Below are 27,995 nucleotides of genomic sequence, written 5' to 3'. Positions count from 1 at the left end.
AGCCCTGCCACGGCACTGCGCCGCTCCCGGCCCGGTGCTCCGCCGTGTCGGTGCCAAAGCGGTGGGTGCGCTTCAGGAGGAACCACCTCGCTCGTCTGCTGGGGCGGGATGCGCACAGCTCTGCGCAGGGAAAAGCCCGGCACGCCAAGCCTCTACCTCCGTCAACCCGGCTTCTCGTCGAGAAAAGTCAGGGTCCAGCGAGCAGGTGGTGACCTTCAGCAGATGAATGCGCTCGTGTCAGTTTGGAACAGGAAAGATTTAAAATATATATAATATATACTTTTATTATTCACCCGTTAACTCCATTATATGCCAATCATGAGCTAGTTTCAGCAGTTACATTCCCTTGATCACGTCTTTACGAGGATGCAATTAAATCAAAACAAAGGAGACCACTGCCGGCACTGGGGAAGCCGTGGCCGGCACTGCGTGACACAGTCGTTAAAATCAGCCGGTGTCTGCGTGGCTGGCTTGCTTCCACCGCTCCGCACGCGGCTCCGGTTTTGGCAGAAGCAGCGAGGGCAGCCCCTCTGCTGGGCCAGGCTCCTCCGCGGCGCTGCGCTCTCCTCGTCGGGTTCGCTTACTGCAACACCAGTCCGACCTGGGGAGCCAACGGAGGAGACGCAGGTCAGGAAGCGCCCGAGCACGAGTGGCTTCAGCCCCAGACCCGGCTCCGGTCGGACGCAGCTCCCTCGCCACGCCTGCTGGGAGGGCTCTGCTCCGTTCGCTACCGGCGCTAGGATATTCGGCTCTGGGATATACCATGCCTGTGTGACAAGCCCGGATGGTCTGCGAGAGCGAGGACAGCACAGAGCTGTACAAAGTGCAGAGCTCCAGGGCTCCAGCAGCTGGGGTGATTTGATTTGCTAGTCAAGGTTATCTCTAAGCTAATGACAATAGATTTGGGAGAAGCTGCTTCCTGACAGGTCCCTCTGCAGGCAGCTGGCACGCTGGGCGCTCCCTGGCCGCCGCAGGATGGACGTGCTGGTGGCTGTCCCAGGGATGTGCCTGCAGCGCAGGGACGGGCTCAGCCCCAGGCTCCAAACCCAACAGCGCTCTCAGCGAGGGGAGGAGTTGCTTAAGCCTCCCAGCAACCTCCGAGAGCTCTTCAGAAGGCTCAGTGACAGCAAAGCTGCTTTGAAGAGTGTGGATTTGTAACCTGCGGGTGCTGCGTGACTCAGAACCGCTGGGACAGCAACCCAGACACCTCAGCTGGAGAAGGCCACAGAAATACTTAATTCCACGCATTAGTCAGCCTGTCGGACCTCACACCTCTGGCTACCTGTCCGCAGGGCTCTCCTGCTTTCTGGATGGCACAGACAGAAACTGGCTTCACCAGCTCTGCAAACGGAATCGGAGCCCAGAGAGTGCCTGCACAGTGGGGCAGCTGCTGGTTCTCAAGCACCGGCCTCTCCATGGCTGTGAACGGGACGGATGCCGAACCACAACGCCTTCAGGGTGGAGATGCTGCCTAAAATGGCCCAGGGCAGGCATGAAGTCTACGGGCACGGCTACAAGCACCTGCAAGTGCTCGGAGTGGCGGGGTGGGGAGCAGGCTGCTTGCCCCGGGGGCACCGCGGCACCCACGCTGTGGGTGACCACGCTTGCAGAGCCCCCCATCATCATCGTGGGGTCCCGCACAGCGCGACCCGACGGCTCTCAGGAGCGCCTGTTCTCTCCAGGGGGCTCTTGTTCATCGTGTCCCTCCATGCCATGCCAAGACAGACTGACACAGAGGCTCCAGGGCTGCGCGAGGACACCCAGCCCTGCGTGGGCTCACGGGGCACAGCAACCACCTGCAGGCTATGGACAGGTGACTGCTGCAACCACCGGTGTTACATCTGTTAACTTGCAGCCCTTTGCCCCTTCACAGCCATAATTCCCCGTCTCCTCTCTGTACCTTGCCTCCTTGCACAGAGGTCAAAAGTGCAGACGTGTGTGGGGTTAAGGACCCTGAACCACTCCGGTGCTGCACCAGTGCAAATGTAAAATGGGCCTGGGGAGATGGGTGCTCTTCCCCAGGGCCCCCCTCGGTGCAGACACACTGGGGATGGTGGAGAGGGGCACGTGGTGTCACGAGACTCATGTTACTGAGTGCAGCTTTGCACCGGACAGCGGCTGGCCTGGGAGCAGGCGTGTGTGAGGGCAAACCCTTGTGCTCGCACGGCGAGGACGTGGCAGCCCGCGGGCAGGATCCCAAGGATCCCTGCAAGGCGAAGAGGCAGCGCCCAGCACCGGCAGCCCGTTCATCTCCCTGGGGGCTCCCTGGGGACGAGACCCCGTCCCGCACGCTGGCTGGACCCCACAAGGCACTCACCTTCTCTGGTGCCATGCTGGGACACTTCCAATTGTACAGGTAATACTGCAGGTTCCCGTCCCCGATCCCAAACTTCAGCTTCTCCAGGAAGGTTTTGTTTTCCATGAGATCCAGTGCATTGAAGACGTCGAATCCTTTCTGCAGAGGCAAGACAAGGCCATCAGCCCGGCCTGCTTACACGTTGGGCAGCATTCCTCTTCCGTGTGTGCTGCCTGCCCCCTCTCTGGTCCAGCTCTGCACCCCCAGAAGGAGGGAGTGAGGGTGCTGGGGATGAGCTTGGCACTGGTGTGCCAAGTTATATCTGTATATATTGCCGTATATCTGTAGATAACAGAGATATTGTGTATATCTGTAGATATATGGCAATATTGTTTGCTCTAAGAACCGAGTGGGCACCCTGAGCTCAGCTCAGCGCCAGCTGTGTGCCCTAACCTGGCAGGCTCAGGCTATTTGGGTTGCAGACCCTGCAGGATTTGGCTTTGCACAGCCCTGGGGGGGACGTACAAGCCCTACCCCACTGCCAGCCCTCCCCACAAACCCAGGAGCAGCCAGGTGAGAGGAGATGCTCGTGGGGAGCTGCCCAGTGCCCCACGGCCCCGCTCCCAACCTGCCCGGCCCCGCCACGCTGCTCCGCCAGCGCTCACCGACTTGGCGAGGATGAGAGCATCGCTCATGAGGTCAATGAGAGGCGTCTTGGTGTGAACGTTGTAGAAGGAGTAAGCAGCTTTCAGACTCTTGTGAGTTGGGTGGTTCATGATGGTGGAGGGCAGCGTGTAGAAGCTCAGGAAGTCTGTCACCTCCCCTTGGGCGCTCTAAAAACCAAAAGTGACACCTCTGTGACACCTCAGCACGTCAGAGACACATTAAAGCCTGCTTAGAGCCTCTGAGGGGCTTTGCCAGTTGTGCACATGTTGGCGCCACCAAGAGCTCCCTGCGAGCAGGCTTGGGGCAGCCCAGCATGGAAAGGCACCACCCTGCAGCAGCTCCCACCTCCCACTCTCCTCCCAAGGGAGCAGCCCAGGAACCCCCCCCCCCAGGTCTTGTTCCTGCTCCCTCACCTCTACCACAAAGGTGTCGATGATGTTCTCCTGAGGTAAGAACCAGTGCTCCACCTCCTCTCGGCTCATGATGGGTGTCAGGTGGAAATGCTTCAGGTACTCGGTCAACAGCTTGTGCACTGCAGAGATATCTTTCTGCTCCATTGGCCGCAAGCCGGGAGTCTTGGGAGTCTACAAGAAGCGGGACAAATCATTTGCACTGCTTGTAAGGTGGCTTTCACCTCCTCAGGACTCTCAGCTGCCTCAGACAAGCAGCACGGAGATGCTCTGTGCTGAGATCAGCCCACCTGCAGTCCCACAGCCCCTGCCGAGCCCTCTCCCCCTCCAGGCACTAACGACACAAGATCTCTGCTTCCCTCCAGGTCTCTGCTCCCAAGCACAGTGGGGACGGGCTGGGAGAGGTGCCCCGGGCATGGCAGGGTGCTGCACGCAGCTGGCGTTATTTCTCATTTGACTCAATTCCTGCTCTAGGGTTGGGATTGCTCAGCAAAGCCCAAATGAAGCGGCGCGGGCTGTTTCTGGGTCTGGGTTTCTGCACAAAAAGTAGCCACAAAACAGCAGCTGCTGCCTTTGCTGACAGGGGAGGCAGCAGACAGGAGCCATGTGCTGCCCAGCACTGAACCAGCGTTCTCCAAATGAGGCGAGCAGCTCTGACCGACAGAAGGAAGCAAACAAGGTCAGGGAAGGTGGTGGCAATTTTAATGCCTTGTTTTTCTTTTCTCCCATATCCAGCTGGGGAACTTCCCCAGCAGGACAACTGCAGTGACAGAACCGATCAGTTTGACTGAAGAATGAGGGACTAACCCAATTCAAGGTCACTCCGAGGCTGTGTTTGGACAGATGAAGGCTGTCATATCTGCATTCTTGTTTTACTAGGACGACAGGATATGACTCACCATGAAATAAAACATCACAGGGTCCTCTAGTTGCAAGAATTTGCCCTTAAAATGCAGGTACCCAGGCAAGATAAATAAAAATTAAATAAAGCCCAGTGGCTTGACAAAGCCATTTACGACATGAAAGAAACCCCAGTTCTCCAGGAAGAGGGCTGAACCTCAGCTGAGGTGGTTGCGTGCCTGATTCAGAGCCTCATCCCTTGCTCAGCAAGGAGAAACTCACGAGCTCTGCCTCCGCAGCTCACAGCCCTGCTGGCACCCACCTCGGGCAACCGGTAAAGCTTCATGGTACGTTGCATAGTCATGTTCCTGCTCAGGTGGGAGAATTTGACCTCGATGAGTTTCCGAGGATTCAGGGAGCGGTGCCAGTACCTGCAGAAACACACTCGCTGTGGGAGGCTTGTTCTTGGACAGCGGCAGGCTGCAAGAGCACAAGGCTCTCGTAGCTGCCATCAGAGGGCAAGCGAGAACGTTGCGACAGCTCACCGAGGGGCTCTCGCAGGCCAGGAGCTCCCGCAGAGCAAAACAAGGGCGGCCTGAAGAGCATGTGCTACAGACTCCGCTGCCTTGTGATAAATGAGCAGCTTAAGCAAAGCTGCTGGACTTAATCCCTGAAGGACACCACGGGGAGGAGAAACCTGGGCTGGAGTTGATCTGTCCTGCCCTGGGGAATCCCACACCTGGAAGCGCAGCCGTCCCGGCGCTCTGCAGCACGCCACGGAGGGATCCCAGCACGGGAAGGTCTGCAGAGGTTTTCACTAGCCCTAAATCTTTTCGGAGAACTGGAGACACTCACCTGCAAGTCCCCACAGGCTTCGGCAGCACCACTCCCGCTGTGTAAACAGCCTGAAATATTCCCTCCAGATGAACCCGCCGCGTGATCTCACGGATCAGAACTGGAGCCACTCGTTTTGAGCGCAACTTTTTGTGGACGCACAGGAAGTTTATCTCCACCATCTTCTTCTCTCTTGGGAAAGAAACAACGCATAGTATGAAACCCAACTGTCCTGACCTGGGAGGATCAGTCCAATGCCCTGGGCAATTTACTTCCAGCCTCTTCGAGGCACAGGGGGCTCAAAGCCCCAGGGAAGGCCAAGGGGCAAGGTCTGGCTTTGGAGAACTCTCCTTTAAGCTATTACCCAAGATTTTCCCAGGAAATAGTCTCCATCCAGCCGTGGAGGATTTCTGTAAGTCAGAGCTCTAAGCTGACCTCACTCGCTGGTGAGCCAATATCCCCCTTCGTGGCTCTCAGCTCCAAGACATCCTTGCACAGAACTTTGCTGCCCATCTTAAACATTCCCCACCTTCTCCTCCAAGCAGCAAAGCACCTCCATGGCTGAACAGCATAGAGCCAGCTCAGTCAGACTTCCTGGGCACTCCTGGGAATGTCATCAAGGGCCGGCATGAGAAATTCAACTGAGCAGCACTTACGTGTCATAGATGTGGATTGTGGCTGGAATTGCGCTGATAAATCCAACCAGCTTCTTGCTGGAAACAACTCGGACACCACAGTGCCACTGGGGCAACCAGCCTGGGGGACGCAGGGCCCTGGAAAAGAGGCGGTGGTCACGTCCCACCCGAGGTCCCCCGCGCACCTACTTCTGCCTCCTGCCTCCCTGCCTGCCCTGGGACGCTTTGAGTCCTGCCCCAGGCCACCGAGAGCCGTGGGTGTGCAGGCAGGAGAACGAGAGGTGACCACGGTGTCACAGGGCAGGACGGCTGGGATCCAGGGACATTCCTGCACTCTGCGGCCGAGGCCAGTTCTCACTGGCGACACGGGAGCAAATCTGTGTTCCTCGATTCATGAACGCCCTGAGGAAACAGCAGCTCAGCTGTAACAGGTCTCCAAGTGTTATTGCTGGCAGCATTACTTGGCAGTCACCTTCATCCTACAGCTCTGGGTCACTGGGAAGCTCCTCAGCTACCAGGATTTTTGCAGTACTCAAGAAATGAAAACAAAGAGGAAAAAAAAAAACAGTTTGGGGCTCCTGTATCTCAAAGAAGCCAGAAGCAGGCAGGGCTGGGTGAAATCCCTCTCGCAGGGTACCTGGGACGCAGCTCCCAGACAGATGGGTGTGGTGACAGATGGGAAAAGAAGATTTTGGAAGGAGGTAAGAAGGGATGAGCAAAGGCAGCTGCAGTGCTATCAGCGGGATCAAGCTCGCTAGCATCCAACACCCTCTGCTCCACGGTGGCAGTGCCACTCACCACAGCAGGAACTCGGGAGAGTAGTCGAAGCGGAACATGTTGTCGTCGTCTTCCACGTAGTTCTCGTTGAGAAGCGTGTACAGCTCTTTCAGCTAGAGCAGGAGAGATTGAGCAGGTCAAGCGAGTCGGTCACCCATCGCACCCCCCAGCTGCCCTGAAATGGGGCCCAAACACTTTTTGTGCGGCTGCAGAAACGGAGTTCTCGTTCTTCCCCACGAAGAAACCAGGCAAACGTGGCCAGTGTGGGATGAGAGCTAAGTGCATGCCGGGGGGAAGTCAGACCCACCCAGCTCTAAGGAGATGTTGAGATGGAGATGTTGGAGTGCTGGAAGGTATGTTCAGCAGTCCAAGCACTGAACCACTCACCATGTTCCAGAGGCGCCCACCCAGCGAGTGTGTCAGGGGATCTTAGCAATGTTTATAAATACCCAAAGTGGGGGAGACGGAGGGATTTGGCCAACCTCTTTTCAGTGGTTTGTGGGGACAGGACAAGGGGCAATGGCCACAAAATGGAGCACAGGAAGTTGCGCACCAACATGTGAAAAAACTCCTTCACGGTGAGGGTGACGGAGCACTGGGACAGGCTGCCCAGGGAGGTTGTGGAGTCTCCTTCTCTGGAGATATTCAAGGCCCGTCTGGACGCCTACCTGTGCAACCTGCTCTAGGGAACCTGCTTTGGCAGGGGGGTTGGACCCGCTGATCTCTGGAGGTCCCTTCTAACCCCTGCAATTCTGTGATTCTGTGTGCCAAGCTGCCTCTACTCACCACGCCTCTATCCCCAAGGTCCAGGGCGTCCCAGGTGAAGCCTTGGGGCAAGGTGTATGGCTCCTGGCGGATGTTGTCTTTGTCTGGTTCAACGGGACCGTGGGTGTTCACCACTTCTCCTGCGAGAGAGAGAGCAGGGAGACATGAAGACGCTCTCCGCTCTTTGAGGTCAAGTCTCCATGACACTCGTCTGACCAACACGCCTCGCTTCCACAGCCTGGTCTCTCACCCTCGCTGCCGGTATTTCACCCGTCCATTTTGGAACGTGCCACGTGTTCAACACAACGTGGGCAGAGAATCAAACCCGCTCTTTCAAGGGCAATGGCAGAGCAAAGCAGGCAGCGGAGAGGAAGCGACCGAACTTATCAGAGCTTCAAGGCCACAGCGACATCGGCCATGCCCGCAAGAGACACCGTGGTGCTCCAGCCCGCCTGCCTTCTCGCCCTGCAGCAGAGGAGCTCTACGCAGAGCTGTAAACACTGTGCTCATGCGCTGAGGATCCCACAGGCTTGCTCTTCGCAAACTGAGCCAGCCCAGCCTTTCTTAGCCGAGCAGAACTTCAGCCTTCAGCCAGGCAAAGCAACCACAAGAGCACGGCCTTCCCCTTCTCCAAGCCCCAGCACCAACCGGCAGTTTCCCATGATCTGCTCCACCTTCCCCGCAGCCTCGGACGGTGGCTCTCTCCCTGCCAGCTCTGGCCCCTGCCATTTGGCAAGCCTCAGGGCTTCCTTCCCACTGCGCTTAACTGAGAGCTGCCGCGAACAGGACAACTTTTGTTCAAAAACACTGACTCCTGAAGCGCTCGATTCAGCCAAGAGGTGTTGGTTAAAGCACCAGCTTTTTCAGAGATGTCAACACAGCTCTGCAAACAGCAGCGTCACTTGAGTGCTGCCAAGAGAAGCACACCCCACTGATTAGGAATTCCCATAAAAAGGGATTTGAGAAGGTTTCCAGGCAATGGGGAGGCAAACAAAACCCAGAGCAAGAACTGCCCCCATCACAGCTGAAACAGGACAGGTTCCTGAAATGCTCACCCACGGCAGTGCCCTGTGTTTTGAATAGGTGCTGAACGACTCTGAAATCTGGCCCCAAAATGCTGCAGCACTTTTGCTACCAGACCCTAAATAGCCTCGTGCACCTAACGCTGCGTGCCAAAGTGCTCCTGACCCAGTGCCAAGAGACACAGTGTGACCGTCAGCCAGAGCGCGGCCAGCAACAGGCTGCACTGTGGCTGTGTTGTGCCTCTTCTTCTCCACCCGTTTCAAGAACTGAAATCTTTTTGAAATTTCCACCTACCAGGGTTTACCGAGGCAGAAATGACGTTTGCCACGTCAGGATCCTCTGGTGAAAGGGGCAAACACAAGATCAGACTTTGCTGCCTCAGCAACCCTGTGCCCGGGGTATCTCACAATGGTTTTCCCAGCACGAGCACAAAGAGGGACCAAAGCTGAGTGTCACTTCCAGCAAACGGTCCTCTGAGAGCAAACAAAGCCTCAGACTGGTGCTGACAACATGAAAAGGGAATTGGTCGTGGCGTTTGCAGCAAGAGGGGCCGGACACAAGCGTGTGAAGTTTCTACAGCTAACTGCAGCCACAATAAGCTTCGGGGAAATCTGGACACCGTGGGCTTGGACCCGTTCATTAGTTCTCTGGAGCTCTGCATGGATTTTGCTGGGAGATGCAGGGGTGGAGAGAACAAGCAGAACGATCCCAGGCGCCACAGGAGCGCTGCAGATTTGCTCCAATTAGCTCGGGAACGAGCTTTCCAGCAAGGCAGCTCTGCGGCAGCCCGCCCCTCTCTGTGCATCTCTCTTCCTTGCAGGTCTGCTCAGCCGCTAAGCGCTCCTGCCATGCCGAGAAACACCTCGTTACCGACAGCAAATCACTCTGACACACGCTGACAGAATCGAGAGCAGACGGGAGAAAGGGCTGGAGCAAGTACTAGAGGCGGGAGGTGCGGTCTGGCTGCTGGCAGGGGGAGGAGGGCTCGGGAGGTGGGATTCCCCAAACTGGGACGCGCACCGCAGCTGGGAGGTGCTGGTGCTCGCCGTGTCTGTCCCCCCCTCTCCAAGCCTGGGACTTGGTAAGAGGAAGACTGGCAAAACCTTGCATGAAACTCAGCCACAAAGGGCTCGGAAGGTCCATTTTAAGGCTAAAGAATGAGATTGAGGGATCCCAAATGGAGGAGGCACCAAACCAGACGTCTGAGGTGGCTGCTTGTCCTCCTGTCCCCCCAGCCGCGCGTGCGGCCCTCCTGCAGCAGGGTCTGCAGGTGGGGGATCAGTGCTGTTAATGCTTTCAAAGCCCAGATACAGCAGTGAGGGGCCATCCAAGGACTCGCTCGCTGGCCACAAACCCTCACAGCTCCCACGAGGGCTTCTTCAGACAGCCCGGGGACCACAAGGCTGGACCACGGGGCACAGCAGGGCGAGGGGCTGCACGTACCTAGCTTGGGCACCGGCTGCGTGTCCCAGAACTGGTAGCTGCGCTTGCTGGCTTCCTCCATGGTTTTGGCAGGGCCCTGGCCTACAGAGAAGAGCTCGATGGCTTTTTGAATCTCCTGGATCCTCTCAGCAGGCAAAGAGTTGACCTGAAGGTAGAAAAGGGAGATGAAAGGACAAAACGAGTACGCTGAGCTAGCAGGTCTGGGTTTCAGCTCCTCACATGGGGAAACTGGGGCTGACCCTGCCTTGGTGCGCTGCCAGGAAGGGGAGATGAGGTTCCCTTTCCAGCCTACATCTTCTCATAACCCCCTACCAGATGGACAAACCCTTTTAGGAGCCACCTGCCACGCACCTAAACCTAGCTTCTAGGTGCCCCTGGGGCAAAGGGGACAGAAGACTAACCGCCTTAAAACGCGTGACGCTTGAGGAAGGAAGGTGTTGCGAGCACACAGAGCAAACGCCTCTGCCTCACAGCCACGCAGCCACCCTGGGCCAACCCCCACGCGGCGTTTGGGCTTTCTGCGCTGTCTCTTCTCTCACTGCTTCAGCCCGTGACTCGCAGGTGAGCCACTGGGCACTGCGGGCCAGCACAACACGCAGCGAGGCTGCGAGGCGCGGCGCGGACGAAGGACGCGCTCCTCTTCCTCCTCCCCACCCGGACCTTCAGCAGCTGAAGTCGCGACCCCAGCTCCTCGCTGATTCCCCGGGAACAAAGTTGGAAACCCTCAGAAAGCCCAATGTAACGCTCTGCACGGGCAGATAGACAAAATATTAGAAATATTTGGCTGACGGGGCTGACCTCCCCCGCTGGGGGTGCCGCCCCGGCAGGGACAAACCGTGCATGCCCCGAGCCCCCTCCCGAGGCTCCGAGCCCAGGGCACAGCCGAGAGGAGCAAGCCAGCCCCTGCTCTGCCCCCGCTGCTGTTATTATGTTAATTAAGCAAAAATCAACAACATGGGCGGTCTGCCAAGGAGGAGGAAAATGCGCTCCTTGTGCCGGCCGCGGGCAGGAGAGGAAGCTGGCAGGCGGCGGCCGGGCTCGGTGGCACAGAGCAGCGCTTCCCGGCCCTCCCCAGCTCATCTGGGGAAGGAACAAGTCGGAGGCGCCGGTCTGACCCCTTCGCTGCGCCCGGCTTCGACAGCCACTGAAGGACTGCATTCACCCCGCGGCTCTCCCCAGACACCTCCCGCGGCGCTGGGAATCCCCATGCGCCAAGCCAGGCCGGGGAATTAAAGCTTCAGGTTTTTCTGAACAGCCAAGTGGCTGAATACAACAGGCAGTGTCAGCTCTGGGAGGCTCCTTCCTCGCCCTAAGCCACGTGGGAGAGGTTTGGGATGCTCTCGGCCACCGGGAAGGGGTCGGTCACCTTCACTGGCTGGTCCTGAGCCTGCTCAGGTTGGTCTCCTCCTTTCTCTTTCTTCCGTTTTGGTTTCTTTTTCTTCTTTTTGGCTCCACTGTCGTTCGCTGGACTCAAGCCACTAGGGAACAAAAGAAACATCACTGCAGCCTTTTACGTTTATTTTTAAAGGACACTTACACGGTCTCTGAAGCCCTATAAAGAAAATAAAAGCTCCCTGTTCTGGATCCAAGCAAGCCGCCAGGAGAGGAGGGCCCCGTGCACGAGGGGTGCAGCCACAAGCACTGTGCCCTGGATCCCTTGAGCCCAGCTCTTGCTCGACGAGCTCCCAAAATGGGACAAGCAGGAACACCTCCCGCCCCGCGGGTTTGCTCGGCTGCCCGGCTCCGCACGGGTCCTGCAGCAGGTCCAGCCCTGGGATCAGGCACTGCAGCAGGTCCTAGCTGAGCCCCATGGGGGGACCGTGGCCAAGGAGGCTGCAGCAAAACTTCCCCCCACGTGCAGGGGCGATGAGCTACGGGGATGGGTGGTGGTTAAATTGGGAAATTATTTTATTGTTAGACTGGGGCTGGAGAAACGAGCCAGGGCAACAAATTCTCTTCGGGAGCAGAGGGTGGGAAGCGCTCAGGCCAGGGCACTGTGGCTCTCTCCAGGGATTTGGGGCAGTCCCCGGCCGCGCAGCCAGCAACCGCCCCGGAGCCCCAGGTGCGAGCCCCTGCCCTGTGCAGGGCGCGGAGCCGGGCTCCCCGTGCCCGCAGCAACCCGACGTTGTGTGGGGACAAAGCACGGGGGAGGCGCCTGTCCCCAGCACGGTGTGCGTGAGCGGGGATCCAGCTCGGGAACACGCCCTTCAGCTCGTCCCCGCAAAGCCAGCAGCGGCTCTTCCACCGCTCTCCCCCGGCACCCTCTTAGGAAACTGCGGGGTTGAGCAAGCGAGTTGCAACGAGCGGAGGCGAGGGGGAGGCGGGCGAGAGGGCAGTCACGGGTCCCACCGAAGCTTTCGCGTCCTCGGCTGCACGGACGAGCTGCGGAGGGTTGGTTACGGGTGGCTCCTGCCCGGCGGCAGCGTGCCGTGCGGTGCCAGCGAGGACGGGAGGACGGGCAGTGCCGGTGCCTCCTCGCCGGCGGTCCCCAAACCAAGGCTGCAGCCTTGGGCAGGGCCACGGCCCGGGTGGGAACCCGCCAGTCGAAACGGCTGCAGAGGGACCGAGCTGAAGCCGCATCGCCCACAGAAGAGGGTGGCACAGAGCGGGGGCACCGGCACCCAGCGGGCTCCGCTGATCCACGTGCCCCGGACCTGCCCCCTCTCCCCTGGCCCTACCGAGTTTGTCTGGCTAAAAAGCGAGCGTCCCGTTGTCTCTTCCATTTTCACGAAGGACACCAAACCCCTCAAGCGGAGCTGGAAAACCAACCCGCACGGAAAATCCTCGCTGAGGACCGCGGAGGCTTCCTGGAGAATCTCAGCCTGCTCACGTGCCCTGGGGCTCCTGCCTCCCCGCCACCCCCGGGAGGTCTCCAGGCCACCCTCCCGTCCCCACCCGCCCGGGGACACCCCGCCTGCACCCGTGCATGTCGCGGGCTTCGGCTCGTGGCAAACCTGGAGGCATCAACGGTCGAGACCAAGCAGAAGAGCTACGTCTGGGACTCGATCCCCGTGCTCTCCCAGCTCGGTGCAGGCAGCAGCAGGCGAGGAGCCGGAATTTCTCCTCCCTTCCCTTGTCCTGCGGTTGCAGGGCCGCGGGCTGGCTGAGGCTGGCTCTGGGTGCCCCTGGCCCAAGGCCTGCCCCAGCAGGGCCACCCAGAGCGGGGTGCCCAGCACCTGGCCTCCCGGGGAGAGGTTCCAGCTGGAGAAACCCCACAGCCGATGCCCAGAGATCTCTCCATACGTGGACACGTCCTCGGTGGGAGGACATCGAGCTGCTCCCCTGTCCGTCAGCATCTCCCCCAGGTACAAAGCCCCGTCTGGTGGCACAGATCGTCACAAGGGACGTACGGTGGCCTTCACCACGCTGTCCTGCCCTCGGTGTCCCTCGAAGCACGCCTCAGCCGACCCGCTCCTCCTTCCTCTTCTCTCCCCAGCTCTTCGCGCAGGTCTCCAGGGACCCAACCCAGCACATTTCTCACTCTACAAACCTGAGGCTGCCTCCTCCTTGCAGCCCCAGCACGCCCGCAGCGCTGAGCTGGCCCGGCGGCGGATGGAGAACCTCCGCACCCGTGGAAACCCCCTCGGTGCGGCTCCTCCCGGGGCGCCTCAACGACTTTGCCAAGCAGCAGATAGCGGTGAACAGGGTGGAGCAGAGAAAGGGAAGAAGAAACACGCTGGAAAATATGCTGGAGCAGCATCCAACTATTTCTTTCGGAAAGGCCAGGAAAAGGAGAGAGCCAGGAGGGGGAATAAGGCTTAAAAAACCCTGGACGGAGCAGCAGGGGAGTTTTGAAAGCAGGGGAAAGGGGAGCGAGAGCTGTGCTTTGGTGGTGACACAGCCAGAGCCGGGCGCAGAGCTGTCTGCTGACAGCGAGGCTGCTCGCGTTGAGCGCTGCAGAAACCTGATGTAACGCGGAGCCATCGCCCCGGCGAGGCAGCGACCTGTGGCTCGAGGACGTCTCTGCGCCACCGAGCAGCGACCGGGGCCGGGCTTTCTTCATACGACTGCAGACGGCATTTCCCTGGGGGATTCCTGCCCACTGGGATCCTCCGCGCCCGGGCTCTTCCACGTTCCCCTGACGCTGCAAGGCCCCGCGGGCTGCTCCCCGTCCTCCTCGTGTCCCGGCGTCGCGCTGCTCCTGCGGCACGGCGACCGGGCCCGAGGCTGACGGGAGCCGGCTGCTCTGGAGCCGCTGCGCCGTCACCGGCGGCTGCTGCCGAGGTGCCGGTGAAACACCAAAGCTAACGCCACCACGACCTGCTCCCGGAGCTCGGCGCCTCCCGGACCGCTCCGGCAGCTCGGTCGTGTGCAGGGCAAGTACCGGTGCGGAGAGCGAGAGGCGCCAGCGGTGCTACCTGCGCGGAGCCGGGCAGCGTCGGCTCGCGAGCACGCGGAGCCGTCGGTCGCCCAGGGCCGCTCGCTGCCTCGCTCGGCCAAAGGCAGCTCGCTCAGCGCCCCCGTGCTCTGCAGGAGCGTTTCGAACGCCTGCTCCGGCAGCTGATGAGAAAAAAATCGGCTCTTCTCTCTGCAGAGACGGGCGGTCGGGGGCTGTGCGCAGCGGTCCCCGCAGGGGATGTCTCACCTCTCCTCCCGGCGAGGGGAAGGGGCTTTGCCTTTGCCCCAGGAGCGTGCGGTCTGACATGACAGCGAAAGTAATTATGGCAAAGCGGCCCTGACACGGCTATTGATTTTGGTGACAGACGCGTGACGGGTTTTTTTTAACTCCCCGCACAGCCCCCGGCAGTGCAGGGAGGTGCTGGCGGAGGGGGAAGGACGGCGCCGTCCCTGCGCAGCGTCCCCTGGGGTGGCTGCACCCGGGTCCTGAGCCGGAGAGACGAGCGAAACCGACCACCGTGCGGCCCGCCAGAGCTGCAGTAACTGCATTCAGCTCATTTCTTACCCGTTTTGGTACCCCGAGCAGCAGAAGGGGGTGTGCGAGCGCATCCCAGTGCCAAGGGAGATGGGCGCGCTTTCCCAGGTGAGCGGTGCTGCCGCGCTAATCCCTCACGGCGGGACGCTGCGGGTGTCGGAGGCGACAGACAAAACCCCCCTGCCTTCTCCGCTCCCACCTGCCCGTCCCTGCGCACGCAGCCGGCGTCGCCTCGCTTCATAAATCAGGGCTGCCAAGTCCAAACTCCCCCTGCTAATGAGTTGAGCCCAAGACGATATCGCTTTACCGACGCGTTGGGCTTTCAGGTGAAAGCGGGGAGAAAATCCTCCCTGATTTACGAGCAAAGCTGTCGTGACCGGGAAGAAATCAGGGGGGACTGAAGCCCCACCAGCTTACCCTCGGCAACGCTCGGAGGCGATTTCTATTTCCAAGTCCATTTAGTAAACCACACGCCCTCCTCTGTACCCGCCAGGGTCCCCACTCCAGGGTCCCCAGTCGCCGCCATGCCCTGCGGCGGCGCCCGCTGCGGGTGCCCGGGGCCCGAGTTGCGACGGCCCCGATTCCCCCACTAACGGCGCCGACACAAGGCTCCGAGCAGCGGGCGCAGGACGCCGCCCTCCCCTCCCCTCTGCCGAGGAGCAGATAACCGGCAGCCCCGGGCAGCTCTGCACGAAGCCCGCGGCGCTCCCAGCTGCGCTTACAGCCTGCCTCCGCTCCTGTCTCCTTTCTGAGCCGAGCTGCTCTGACAGATAAAGCGGGTGGAGGAGGGCCCGCTGGCCGCGTTAGCAGCGATCTATATCGCCCCGCCTTGCCAAGCACCTGCAGGACCTCTCCTGGGGGGCTCCACCACCCCCTGAGCACGGAACCCGGTCGCTCGGCGCTCTGGGCAAGGCGCCTCCGATGCCATTTCCAGTCGCCTTTCCCTGCGCCCACCTTCCCCACAGGGACGGCTCCTCCAGTCAGAGGAAAAGGAGCCCGAATTACTTTCTGCACAGCAGTCAAGACTCACGGCCCGAGCCCTCTCCAAAACCGGCCCTCGGAAGCCCCTCACTAAACTTCACCCGGCTCGGGGCCGCTGTCCTGCGCAGCCCCGCTGGAAGCCGGCCAACGTCAGGTGCGCCAGGAAGGCGCTCCCGCTGTGTTTCCGCGGCCGAAAGCTTTATTTTGTCACGCAGCGCGAGGGAAGCCCGAGGGGGAAGAGCTCGGCGCTCAGCCAAGCCTTCCGACCGTGCTCGGGCTGCCCGCAGCCCCCTCGGCTCCCAAAACCCAGCAGAAGCTGAGTCGTGAGGGGGGCTTCGAGACCTGGGGCTGCGGCTATTTGCCGCTGTGTGAGCGCTGCCTGCGATCAGAGCAAGATCTTCCTTCCTCGCGCAGGCCGAGACGTCAGTGCTCGTGCTCTCAGCCTGCTTCACACCTCGCCTAAGAGAGCGAAGGGGTCCAAACCCTGCCGGTTGTGCCTCCGAAACCAAGCGGGAAACGACCGCTTTGCTCGATGCCGTAAGTCTGCAATTCCTCCCAGGCACAGCCTCGCAACCAGAAAGGCGTCGGGCGAGGGACGGCGTCTGTCCCGCATTTAGACGCTGGCAAATCCCCCCCGGCAAACCCGCGGCTAATCGGGCGCAGCCGCACGCAGGTGATCTCCTTAGGCTGCGGGGCAGAGGCGAGGCTCGAGCAGGAGGGAGGCCACCCAGACGGCGGGGACGTCACGGAGCGGGGCGCGAGGACGCACAGAGCGCAACGGCGCGCGCCGAGCTCGCTTCTGCGTGTCAGCCCCGGGGAGGCTGTCTGGGAAACATCCTCCCGTGGGGTAAGCTGTCAGCCCGGGGAGGCTGATCGTCCTCCCGTGGGGAAAGCAGGGGCAGCGGGGGCGAAACCGGGGAACCGCCCACGGGCTCCGCAGGGCCGTTCACCCACGAGCGGAGCGATCGCCCCACGGACGTGAGACAGCTGGGACCGCCTGGACGTCCGCGGCACGGAGCGGCGGGATGGGTTGTGCCAAGAGGCCACGGCCACTCTGCCCCCGCGCAACGGGAAGCCAGCAACGAGGCTGAGGCTTCAGATCTGGAGCACCGGCGAACGCAACGCCCCTTTCGCACGCAGGAAATTAGGACGAATACGAAAGCGCGAGTCTGTGCTGGAAAATAAACCCGGTCGGCTTCGCCAGAGCTGTGCAGCCACTTCCCAGCGCTGACACGGGCCCGGGGCGGAGGAAAACTCAATTCCTCTTTCCTGTCCTTAAAAGGAAAGGAAGCGTTGCTCTTGCTCTGCGATATTTTCGTGTTTTTAAATCCCAGAGCCAAGACCTGGCGACTCTCGGCACGAACCGGGCACTGGCAGGGGCACGACTCCAAGCAGCGCTCTGCAAACCCACCCGGGAAATTCCGGCTGAAATCAGAGCTCCCCGTCCCCTGCTGTCCCCGTGGGCCGGGGACAGCGTTCGCCCTGTACCAGAAACACGTCTACACCTCGGCGCAACGGGGCGATAGGAAATCCACAGGACTGACAGGCGTCAGGAAAGCAAACCACAGCCTCTCCCGCTTGGCCTTTTCTCCCCTGCGCAGCTCCGCGGCCAGAAGCCTCGGTGGGGGACGCGCTTGCTCGCGAGCGCCCAAGTCTTCCTGGCTATCACCAGCCCTGCCATTTTAAGGTTATTTCCCAAGTTATCTGAGCTGGGAACTCCGCAAGCGTATTTGTTACGGGGACTGTCAGCTTGTGGTGCTCCAGCCCCAGCCCTAGCAGGGGCAGGAAGCTGCACCTTAGCTCCCCGCACTCGCAGGGGGCGCGATGCCCGCAGCGGGGCACGACAAGCGCTCCGCCACACCTCTTCCTGGCAAAGAGCAGCCTAAACAGCTGGACTGGGAAATAACGGCGAGAAAGCTCATCCAGCAATAGTGATTAAGTACCGTGCCTCCTCTCTGCTTGGATCTGGTTTCCGCAAACCTAATCACGTCAGGGGGAAAGAAAAGAAAAATCTTCCCAGGCACGGCTAAACGTATTAAACCGAGACACGGTGCCACACCCGGGAGGCAAATAAAATACAAATGCACATCTGTGCTGTCATAAAGAAGGCCCCGGTAATATTTCTTGGGTGACCTTTTATTAACTTCGGTTACCGGACAGACGACATCAGCTGCTGACGGGGAGAGAAAAGCTCCTTGGCCAGCGGGGCCGGGCGAGCGGCGGGAGCGGGGCAGAGACACAAAACCCTCTGGAAGCGTGCGGCGAAGCTTCGGGGCGGTGCTGTGCCCGCTGCCTACGGGGCGGGCGCAGGGACGACGCCTCTCCTGCACGCCACGCGCGCCTCGAGGCAGCCGGCGCCTCGCGGAGCGCCACGGGCACGGCGCTGGGGTCTCCCGGCTCCCCTCCTCCTGGCTGCGTGAGCCCCTCACCGCTTGGCTCAGCCCCCGGCCAGCTGCCTGCGGCTGCCCCCACGCCCCAGCGCCTGGGCAAAGCCCTGGGCACTGCCCCGGGGCCACGGGGGGCAGGCGGGGGACGAAGGGCACAGGGACGCCCCAGGGACGGCAGCGCGAGGCCGTGGGATGGCGGCGGCACCGCCGCAGGGCGACAACCTGCAGGCGCCGGTGTGGCGCTGGGTGACACAGCGAGGCTGGGGGGGGGCCGGGGAGGAGCGGGGGGGGGCTGTGGTGGGGAAAGGGGGACACGGGGTGGCATCACCCCGGGACCGGCACTCGGCTGAGGGCGGCCCCGAGGCTCCCCAGCCCGGGTCCCGTCTCCCATCCAGGCCACGGACGCGGCCGGACCCGCTTAGCTTCGGGACACGCTCCCGCAACGGGAGTGAAGGGGAGCCCGACGGCCCGCCCCGCCCTCGGCGCGACCGACAGGCAGCTCGGCCAATCGCAGCGCGCGGCGCTAGCCGCTGGCCAATCAGCGCGCGCGCGGGGCGGGGCACCGCTCACTTCCCGGCCGCTGCCCGCCTCAATGGGCCCGGCAGCCGCCGCGGCGGGCGGCTCGGCCGCCGCTCACCCCCGGTTCGAGCCGCGCTCCGCCTCGTTCTCGCAGTCGCTGCAGTGCTCGCGGTCGTTCTCCTCCGCCGGCGGCCGCTGAGGCCTCGCCGGCGGCCGCCTCGCTGCTGTCTCACTGTCGTCCGCCATCTTGAAACGGGGCCTCGGCGGCTGCCGCGCCCCCGCAACAACGCGCGCCGCGATTGGGCGGCGGGCCGCGGGGGTATGCCGGGACCCGTAGTCCGCGCGGGCAGGCGGGGACGGGGCCGGGCGGAGGCTGGAACTACAACTCCCGTCAGCCTTCGCGGGGCTGCGGGGGCGGGCGGGCACGGCGGCGGCGGAGGCCACCCGGTGCCCGTCTGGATCCCGCGGCGGCGGGGAGCCTCCTCCTCCGTCCCCTCCGCCGCCCGTCCCTCGTGAGGGGCTGCCCGCCCCGTCCTTCCTGAGGGGGCGGAGCGGGGCCAATAAGCGCGGCGCCGATTGGCTGGGAGAGGGACGGCGCTTGGCGACAGCCAATGGGCGCGCGGGACACTGCGCAGCGAGTGAAGCCGGCAGGGGGGCAGCGGGTGAGGGAACGGGGGGCTCGGGGCCGGCAGCGGGGCCGGGAGCGCGGGGCGGGCGGGCGGGCGGCGGCGCTGAGGGGAGCCCTGGCGGCAGGGCCCTCACAGAAAGAAGCGCCCCCTGTGGCTGCTCCTGACCTCCCCCGGCTGGCCTCTTGGCCTGCCTCCCGGTCGAGTGGCCTGGCGGAGGCCAAAAGCGTCCCGAACCGGGGAATCTGGGGCAGGAGCCGGTGGTTCTGGCGCCCGCCTGCAAACGCCTGCGGGAGCGGGGCGGCCGCTGCCCGCGCGTGCCGTTCGGTTCTCGTTACGCGTTTACGCTCGGCGCCCCGGAGCTTATATCCGGGCGGTCTCCGCCGCAGCGCGGGTGTTCCCAGGCCCCGTCTGGCTGCGCGTCCCCGGTAGCCCCTCGGGGTGCTCCGTTGCCCCGGCGGTAGCTCTCGGGGCAGCCGCCCGCGCGCGGAGCCGCGTAACGGAGGGACGGGGGCAGCCGTGGTGCCGGGGCCGAGCCCCGGCTGAAGCTGCCGGCCAGAGCCCAGCGGTCGCTGCTCTCGCAAACGCTGCGCTTCCTCCACGCGGGCCGGAGAGTTTCAGGCTTTTAACCGTGGGAGCGGCGCCCCTTCCCCTGCGAGGCCGCGCGCCGAAGGCCTGCTCCGCTCCTCGAGCTGCGCCAGCCCTGCGGGCTGCCTCAGAGGGTGTACGAAATCCTGCCAGGAAGGGCTGCGCCTTAACCCGCCGCGGCGCAGGGGCGGTGAGGATCCGACCCTGTGTCACAGCGCGCCCGCTGCGGTGCAGGGGAGGGCTCCCCATGGGGACTGGGTCCTCGCTTGGCAACAAAGCCTGGGGTTCACGTCAGCCTCTCGCAAGGCACTGCTGTTTATCGTAAATGCCATTTCTGATTCCCTTTGAATTCCCCCTTGTTGCTGCTGGAGCTAACCCCATCTGTTTGCCCGGCTTCTTGGAAGGGAAAGGAGCACGCGGTGGTGCTGGTGTGCGCTGGCGTCGGCTCCCAGCAGCCACAGAGCGAAGCCGCTTTGCGACGCTGCTGGCAGGTGCTGCTGGCTTCCTCGCTTTGCTCCGACTCCTGGTTTTTCCCTCTGCAGAACTGCCTCCAGCTGCCGCAGAACACATCCAGCCCCTTTGGTGGACCTGGGTCCTCTTTGTAGGACCAAGTCGTGACAAAGGTGTCTTTTTCTAGCAGCATGGAAGCAGCGCTGCGTTCTTGGGGTGATCCGCCCATCCTCAGCAGTCCTGCACAGCCACATTCCTGCCTTTAGCATGGTCCCAACAGCCTTTTGTGGGGGCCCATGTGGGCAGTAGGTAGCTGGTAGCTGCGTGCTGAGTTCTTGGAGCTGGTGCTGAGGCGTATGGAAAGAGGAGTGACACAGGAGCCAGGTTAGGCAGAACAGGGGCTGCCGTCAGGCTTGGGGCAGGTGGCTCTCCAGGAGGGGTGGCGGGAGCTGGATTTCCTTCGTCTGGCCAAGAGGAGGCCGAGGGGTGTCCGAGGGCAGCCGGTGACTCCCGGAAGGGCGCTGCCAAAGACGTGGAGCCAATTCCTGCTCAGCGGCACCAGCTGGGAGCAGCAGCCACCGCTGGGGCTTGGGAGGCTCAGGCTGGGCACGAGAGCTCCTGGCCCGTGAGGGCGTCGCGGTCCTGGACAAGGTGCCGTGAGGCTGGGGGCTCTGCCCGTGGGGGCTTGCAGGACTCGGCTGCACCAGTGAGAGCTGCTCTGGGTGAGCAGGGTGGTCGCAGGGTCCCCCCCCGGCCTCGAGGCTGTCGCAAGCCCAGGCTGTGCGTTTAGTGCCGCCCTTGTGAGCTGACAGACACGAGCCCGATGCACGGAGCCGTGCTGCCGAAGATGGTGCTGGCTTCCAGGTAACGTGGCGCTGGGATTTACTCACTGGCTGCCGCGCTTTGCGTCCCGATTATGTCGGAGGCAGCTCATCTCCTCTTACAGCCCATCTGTTGAGATCAAGCAGCGCCCTCGCTGTCAGCCCTTGTGTCTGTGGGCTGAGATGTTGGGTAAGTTCTTCCCGTTTGTCGCTGATTCTGGGTCACCCTCGGCAGCCCCGCCGGAGATCTCAATGTCCTGCGATCGGGGGTGCTGGAGGTGAGGCTGTGGCCTGATGCGCAGGCGCTAAAGGGGAGCAATCCCAGCGAGTGGTGGGGAGCTGCAGGTAACCCGGGTGCAGGAGCTTACAGCTGGCTCAAACCACACATCCCGAATTCGCAGGGCCCGGGGAAGCCTCGTTTAACCCGGCTGTTTTTCAGCCCCTGAAGCAGGGGCGCCCAGCGCAGAGGGGTGCCAGACGTGTAGTAAGGTCTCGGCGCCCCCCTGGAAGCATGTGACCGAGCTCTGAATGGAGTCGCCTGTTTGGTGTAAGCGTGTGACGCGCACAGCGTGAACAAAGCAGCCGTGGCCTGGCGTGTTCTCAGCTCTCTCTTTCTGTTTCAGAGCACGATGTTCCTGGTCGGACTCTCGGGTGGAATCGCGTCGGGGAAGAGCACGGTCGTGGCCGTACTCCGGGAACTGGGCTGTGCCGTGATTGATGCCGATGTTATTGCCAGAGAGGGTTAGTTGTGCATAGCTCATCTTTCTCCCCGAGGTTCCCCTGACGACTGGGATTGATGTGCGGTGAAGCGCAGACAGCAGAGGGTGCTCTGGGTACATTAGACACCCGTTTCCCTCCCATTTCCCTGGTCGACGAGGATGTGCAGAGTGGCTGTCTCGGGGGATTGGAACTGGGATATATTTCTAATCAAGAAAAAAAAAATCAGATCATGTCCTAATAACAAATGCCCTGGGGACAATTTGCCCTGAGTTTCCCTCTCCTGGAGCGCAGTGCGGTCAGCGCTTGCTGGCTTTGAAAACCAACTCCTGGCGAAAGCGATGCGCTTCTCCTTAGAGCGGGTTCCCTCGGCTGATCCGACTTCCTCCCTCAGCCCCAGGACACCCGTCCCAAACCTCGGTTATGTCAGGTGGGATCACTGATGCTGGAGGAGAACTTCCCTCTGTGCTGGGCGTTGCTTTCTTCTTAATACAAAGATCGATCCACAGAGTTATTTGTGCCTGAACGTGCTGAGAAAAAGCGCCTACGAGTATCTCAGATCAGAGGGAGTTCGGTCTGCGCTTCCGCCCGGCACACCTGCATCTTGCTGCTCCGTTCGCCTCGCTACAGCGAAGACCCAGAAACCCAGATCTGTCGCACCAGTGGGCCTGGAGCAGACCCCGCTCTCCCCAGGTGTGACGTGGGGCGAGCTGTCAGTGCCCCCGAGACGCCAGGGAGAGCAGTGCTCGCTTCCGCGAGGCCCGCTCATTCTGTATGCGCGAGGTCTCGGGTCTGCAGCGGAGGAGTGGTGCAGGTTGTGTCACGGAAACACCTGCGCCGTGCAGCTTGTTGAGGACCTTACCTCGTAGCCGCTCAAAGCTGTGACGCTCCTGCGTCTTATTGCACCGTAATTCCCCTCGAGGTGTGGAAAATTTGCTAGAGGTGCTAAAAGCCCTCAGAGACCATAGGCGAACACCACAGATACGCGGTGTCTGTGTTCTGCCAATCACTTCATTTTCCTCCAATTCCCTTTTTAGATGTCTGTTTACTACACGGATTTCACCCATACCGAAACTGCCTCAATGTGAAACTCCAGTGGAGAAAGAAATCGGTCCTAAAGACTTTTATTAGGTTGCCCTGAGGTTACAGCCTGTGGCAACGTTCCTGGATTTCTGAGAGAAAATTATATACAGGCTGTCGTTCTCTGTGGTTAGCCCCAGCTTGATCTTAATTATGTTTTTATTATTTCATCTTTTTCGTTGGCGATTTTGATGGCTCTAAAATTCCGTGCTTCTGTAATGTCAGAGTCCCTGCAAATACCTGTTGGGAACGGATCTCTAGAAGGTTTCTGTTCGTGCTCGCAAAGAATTTGGTGACTGAGGCTAACGACAGTGGGTGAAAAAAAACCCTTAGTAACAGCCAGAGCCAACCACCAGCGTGCAGCCAGGCTGCGTTCGCCTCGTGTGAGGTTCCAGCTGAAGGAAACCAATCTATTTAAGATCCCCCCCGCTCAAATCCTTGCCCTGCCCGTGGTGGGAACGGGCTCGGTCCCATCCCTGCTGTGACAGCGAGTCCCTCGCCCGGCCTGCTGACTCCTAACCCGCACGTACGAGGCGGGTCGTGGCACTGAGTTAATGCCTGCAGGACGCTTCGATCTCGCGGGTGTCAGACCTCGGAGGCACCTTGGGCTGGCGGTTCTGCAGACGGGGTTCGTGCAGCACCGCTGCCAGGTGGCTGCGAGGCTGCGGCGCTGAGCCGTGCCGGTCTGGGCTCGGCGTGCGCTGGCAGCCAGATGCGCTCTCTGCCGAGGAGAACGAGCGCGGTTATTTAATGAACAAAACCCATTTGAGACCGATCGCTGATGCAAGTGCTGGCTGTGCCGTAGAATTGTCTCTAACCTCCGGCTGTTTAATGTTATCAGTGGTGCAGCCCCGCTTGAAGGCCTATCAGCAGATAGTGCGTTGCTTCGGCACCGGGATCCTCTTGGAGAGCGGCGAGATAAATCGCGAGGCTCTAGGAAACATTATCTTCTCCCACCCGGAGAAACGGCGGCTGCTGAACGCCATCACCCACCCCGAGATCCAGAAGGAGATGCTGAAGCAGGTCTTGAAGTACTTTGTGCTGGGTAAGAGACCGGGCCGCGCGGCGGCCGGCCCCGCTCGCTCTGGCTTCGGTGTTCAAGTGGGGAGAGGGATGGGGAAGGAGAAGGGAGCGGCGCTGAGGGACGGCCGTTGTGCTCTGCCGCCCGCGGCCTTTAGCGCTGGCGCCTGGAGGATCCACTCCTGCCCTTCCTGCCTTTCATTGCTGCCCTTCGCGTCCTTCTTCTGTGGTGTAAAGTGCATCTGGAGGGCCTGAGCGAAGCATTGTGAGGCCTCTTCTGAGATTACGTGCTGGATAATGCCATACCTTCCGAAATGGCCAAATGTTATCCCCCGCTCCCGGCCTCTCTGGGCTTCGATGAAAGCTGCGAAGCGCTTTTAGTCCCGATAAGGTGAGAAATGGACTGACAGCTGTGGTTTCCAAAGTCCCCCTTTTCCCCCTGATAAATATAACAAATACAGCTGTCAAACTTGGTCTAATCAAATGCCAGATAAGATCACCAGCTGTTTCGGAGGTCTCCGTGTAGACAGAAGGATGTCTTAATAGAGTCGGACTGGTTCTGCGGAGCTTATCAAAGCTGAGCCGTCTGACAGCTGAATGGGGCCGCGCTGGGGCTCTGCGGGGCCCCGCTCCCCGGGGCTGAGGAGGAGGAAGGCGGGGGAGCCCCGGGCAGGGAAGCTGGGAGCTAAACCGTGCTGGAGTTTCAAACCCAGGCCGCGGACGCAGAAGGAAGACGCTGTCCTGCCCCTTGGCGAGAGCGCTGCGTGTGTTCAGCAGGCTGCTTTGTCCTCATTAGTCAGGCTTTAATGATTCGGGATAGCTGGATGCTGTCTCTGAGGATTGCTTTGTAAGGAAAGCGCTATTGATCAAGCCATAGGGCAGCAAGAAGTCTCTCTGTCTAGAGATGCTGGTAAAATGGTGGTTTGCTGGATGATTACGCCTTTGTCAAGGCTTTCGTTGCTGCGGGCAGGTCGGTTCGGGAGCGCCGGCTTGGTTTGCGAAGCCGAGACCCTGGCGAAGCTGGAGATGTCCCCGTGGCCGGCTGCGTCCGAGCAAATGACCCGGGGAAGCGAGGGCCCCGGCACACGGCTTTCCCAGGCCCTCGCCAGCTCGTCCAAGCCGTGCAGCACCGCCCCGACCGCCCCAAAAGCTGCTGTAGGAGCTTGGGTTCCTGCAGGCGGAGGAGCAGAGGCACGTGGAGAGGTTGGGGTCGGCTGCAGGGCCCCGGAGGATGGAGGCTCACGGTGGTGGACTCCTCCACCAGCTGCCCCTCATGCTCACAGCGCCAGAGATGGAGGGGAGGGGATTTAAAGTTCGCCTGCTCCATCCAGCCCGGAGGCAGGCTCAGCTCTCCTCTGCCCACGCTGTCCCGGCCGTCCCCATGGCTCTGTGCAGAAGGAAGCCCGGCGCTCGGTGCCTCCGACACTTCTCATGCCCAGCCCGGTCCTGGGGTGCAGCCAGGAGGCGTTTGGGGGCTGTACGCATGGTTTGGGGATGTTTTAAAGAACCTTGGCCACGTTCGGTCAGATATTTGAGAGCCTGGCAAAGGGCATGCAGCCGGCATCAGAGGGACCCTGGTGTGAGTTCTCCTGGGGCTGTACCTGGAGGCACGCGCCTGTTTCAGCTGCGAGAGGTTTGCAAGGATTTCCTTGCTCCCCTTGGGAAAAGTGGGGCTGCTTAGCTAAAGCTTTCCAGAAGGGAAGAAAACTAAGTTGAGAAATGAACTGGGAAGCCTCGGCTTAAATGTCTGTAGCCTGGCAGAGACGTGGACAGCCGAAAGAGAGGAGCAAATTGTGCTGTGGGCACTGCTCCCCGGGAGAGGCCGGCAAAGGCGCTGAGGCTGCCGCTCTTGCCAGCAACGCACAGGCGCTTTCATTTGAGCTTCTTGTTTCAGCTCCTCATTATATTTCTGCAGCTTCACCTTTGGTCTGAGATCATCCAGGTTAGGGTTGTTGTTGGTTTTTTTTGGTCTTTTTTTTTTGTGTATATTTTTGTTGTTGTTGTGGAAGCTTGGAATTGAACCGTTTCCTCCCTCCGAGAGGGAGGAGGGCAGGCGCGCTCTGCTCTTCCCTCCGGAGCAGCTGTAAAGCTCGAGCAGCTGTGGCTGCGCTGCACGTGCGGAGCGGGGGGTTTGGGAACTGCGAGTGAGACTGTTCCTTTTGGCGGGGGCTGTTGTTTCTGCAGGCTACCGCTATGTGATCCTCGACATCCCCCTGCTCTTTGAGACCAACAGGCTGACGAAGTTTATGAAGCACACCGTCTTGGTTTACTGGTAAGTGCCACGCGAGCCACGAGAGGCCCAGGACGCTGCCACCTCTCTCGGAGGCTGGGGGGGGGCTGTCCCATCCCTCCCCTGCCCTCCGGTGTGGATTTGGCCGCAGCCTCGGCGTGGAGCCGTGCCGTACGCCGCCTCTGCTCTGTAAGCACAAGCAGCAGCACCTTCCTTCATCCTAGCGGAGGAGTGCCGGAGTCTTCCTACCGAGGTTTCTCTGAAACCTGGCACCAGCGTAATGGCAGTTGCTGTCCCTGGGCCTCGCACGAGCTGTGCCCTGTCGGCCGGGGCAGGCTTTTGGGCACCACCCTGCTCTTACGGGCCAGGGGAATGCCAGAACCACGCAGCACAGCCCGCCTGGGCAGCGGGGTGGCAGTTGCTGCGTTCTGTCCATGATGAAGCAGGGCACATCTCTCTCCCCCACCCCGGCCATTTCCCCTCGTGCCCAACCAAGACAGACAAACCCCGTCGGCACACGGGGCCGGCCGCGGACCCCTTTTCCCTCCCGTGCCCCTGTCTCAGCGCCGCCTTCCCGCCCCGGCAGCGACCCGCAGACTCAGCTGTCGCGGCTGATGAAGAGGAACGGGCTGTGCCAGGCCGAGGCCGAAGCCCGCGTCGCCTCCCAGCTGCCGCTGGACGAGAAGCGCAAACTGGCGAGCCACGTCATCGACAACTCTGGGGACCGCGAGAGCACGCGCCGGCAGGTCCTGAGGCTGCACGCCCGGCTGGAGGATTCCCTGGACTTCCTCTGGGCACGGCTGGCGGTGGGAGCGGCTGTGGCTGGCCTTGGAGGGCTGGTGTACCTCCTCCTCCGGCACTTCATCTCTTAAGCCACCTTTTTTAGGGGCATTTTTTTTTTTTTGTCTTTGAAGGGCCTGGATTTCCAGGTTTGAAAAGGGCAGCGAAAGGCCACCTGTTTTAATGAGCTTTGCCAGCTGAATGCAGACAGGGGGGTGAGGCGTCTCCTTGCAGCCTTCCCAAGGTGAATACGAGTTTTCTTCCAGCACCGTCTCCCGTCTCCTTTCTTTAAGTTCCTGCTCAGGTAGTTGCCCTCCAGCTGTCTGTGGGGCGGGATGGCTGCCCCTGGAGGGGATGAGGCCCTTGTTTTCCCCCTTGTGGGCCTGAATGGTGGGACTTAGCCTGCTGTGAATTCAGGCACTTCAGTGCCTCCTGGGGCAGTCGTGGGGGCTCTCAGTTCCTGAGGCTGCTACCAGGTGTCCCCAGGTTGTTCCCCTCCTAGTGCACAGCCCCAGCTAATCGGAATTTAGGTGTGGGATTTCCCCTTATTTCGTGTTAAATGCGTCCACGCACGTGGGATAGGTGCTCAGCTGGCTGCTCATGGTCCCTCCCGCCCCGTATTTCTGCAACGTAAATTATCCTGTGGTCATTACTTGTGGGTCACCCCTGCCGAAGGGGGGTGATGCTGAGGGGCTGATGCATCCCTGCAGGGGGCTGAGAGCTGGGACCTGCCTCGGGAAACGCGATTGCTGCTGTTGGAGTTCGCCTTCAGCGGCTCCCTGGGGGGGAGAGCACGAATCTGGGCAAAGCGGGTGCGGGTTCTTGGCGTTTGTTTTAATAAAGCACCGAACAGCAGACAGTTCCCTGTGGCTCTGAAATCTCTGGGCTGCGAGCGCTGCTCTTTCCTGGCCGGCTCCCAGGTTGTTCCTACGCTGGGGCACGGCTGCGCTCTGTAAAGTTCACCGCGTGCAAGCAAAGCTTATGAGTGCGCTCGTGCTTTCGTGATGCTGAGCCCGGTCCTGGTCCCAGGGAGCTCCACGGGCATCAGCCGCAGCGCCAGCTTCCTCGCCAGGCTCGGGGCTCAGCCCCAGGTCTGAGCTCTGCAGCTCAGCTCTGGGCTCCGGGCCATGGCTCGGTGTTGGCTCGGGGACTTGGGGTGGTTTTCTGAGGCTGAGGTCAGTGCTTTGCCCCCCGGGGAAGTCGTGTCCTGCTGCCACCGGCGCGTCTGGGTGTT

The 27,995-nt window shown here is 61.2% G+C and overlaps 2 protein-coding genes across 6 annotated transcripts; one reads left to right on the top strand and one right to left on the bottom strand.

The window, feature by feature from the left end:
* Positions 1–257: 257 nt before the first annotated feature.
* Positions 258–18,705, bottom strand: NMT1 (N-myristoyltransferase 1). Its single transcript, XM_035566858.2, has 12 exons — positions 18,568–18,705; positions 11,056–11,167; positions 9,690–9,834; positions 7,245–7,363; positions 6,480–6,571; positions 5,703–5,819; positions 5,068–5,238; positions 4,535–4,643; positions 3,376–3,546; positions 2,962–3,129; positions 2,318–2,455; positions 258–601 (listed from the first exon to the last, which is right to left on the bottom strand). The coding sequence occupies exons 1-12, from the start codon at positions 18,693–18,695 to the stop codon at positions 581–583; spliced, it is 1,491 nt and encodes a 496-aa protein (XP_035422751.1). The 5' UTR covers positions 18,696–18,705; the 3' UTR covers positions 258–580.
* DCAKD (dephospho-CoA kinase domain containing) lies at positions 18,620–27,616 on the top strand. 5 transcript variants are annotated; one of them, XM_035566863.2, is made up of 6 exons: positions 18,620–18,768; positions 21,558–21,675; positions 22,161–22,344; positions 23,573–23,776; positions 25,936–26,023; positions 26,568–27,616. In XM_035566863.2, the coding sequence occupies exons 2-6, from the start codon at positions 21,652–21,654 to the stop codon at positions 26,851–26,853; spliced, it is 786 nt and encodes a 261-aa protein (XP_035422756.1). In that variant the 5' UTR covers positions 18,620–18,768; positions 21,558–21,651; the 3' UTR covers positions 26,854–27,616. The 5 variants fall into 5 exon arrangements, with proteins under 5 accessions (XP_035422756.1, XP_035422758.1, XP_035422757.1 ...); XM_035566861.2 differs by lacking the exon at positions 18,620–18,768 and adding an exon at positions 21,107–21,124; XM_035566865.2 differs by lacking the exon at positions 22,161–22,344.
* The last annotated feature ends 379 nt before the right edge of the window (positions 27,617–27,995 follow it).

Source organism: Cygnus atratus, chromosome 25, assembly GCF_013377495.2.
Source record: "Cygnus atratus isolate AKBS03 ecotype Queensland, Australia chromosome 25, CAtr_DNAZoo_HiC_assembly, whole genome shotgun sequence".
NCBI classification, from domain to species: domain Eukaryota; kingdom Metazoa; phylum Chordata; class Aves; order Anseriformes; family Anatidae; genus Cygnus; species Cygnus atratus.
Note: the sequence above shows the minus strand (reverse complement) of the source record. Positions and strands in the feature narration are given on the sequence as shown.

Excerpts from the sequence above, each read along its gene's own strand:
- NMT1 (XM_035566858.2), bottom strand. The coding sequence starts at position 18,695 with ATGGCGGACGACAGTGAGACAGCAGCGAGGCGGCCGCCGGCGAGGCCT. Across the intron at positions 7,364-9,689 it reads GCAGCCGGTGCCCAAGCTAG|GAGAAGTGGTGAACACCCAC; the intron begins GTACGTGCAGCC and ends TCTCTCTCGCAG. Across the intron at positions 5,239-5,702 it reads ACAATCCACATCTATGACAC|AGAGAAGAAGATGGTGGAGA; the intron begins GTAAGTGCTGCT and ends TTCTTTCCCAAG.
- DCAKD (XM_035566863.2), top strand. The coding sequence starts at position 21,652 with ATGCCGATGTTATTGCCAGAGAGG. Across the intron at positions 21,676-22,160 it reads CGATGTTATTGCCAGAGAGG|AGTTATTTGTGCCTGAACGT; the intron begins GTTAGTTGTGCA and ends ATCGATCCACAG. Across the intron at positions 26,024-26,567 it reads CACACCGTCTTGGTTTACTG|CGACCCGCAGACTCAGCTGT; the intron begins GTAAGTGCCACG and ends CCGCCCCGGCAG.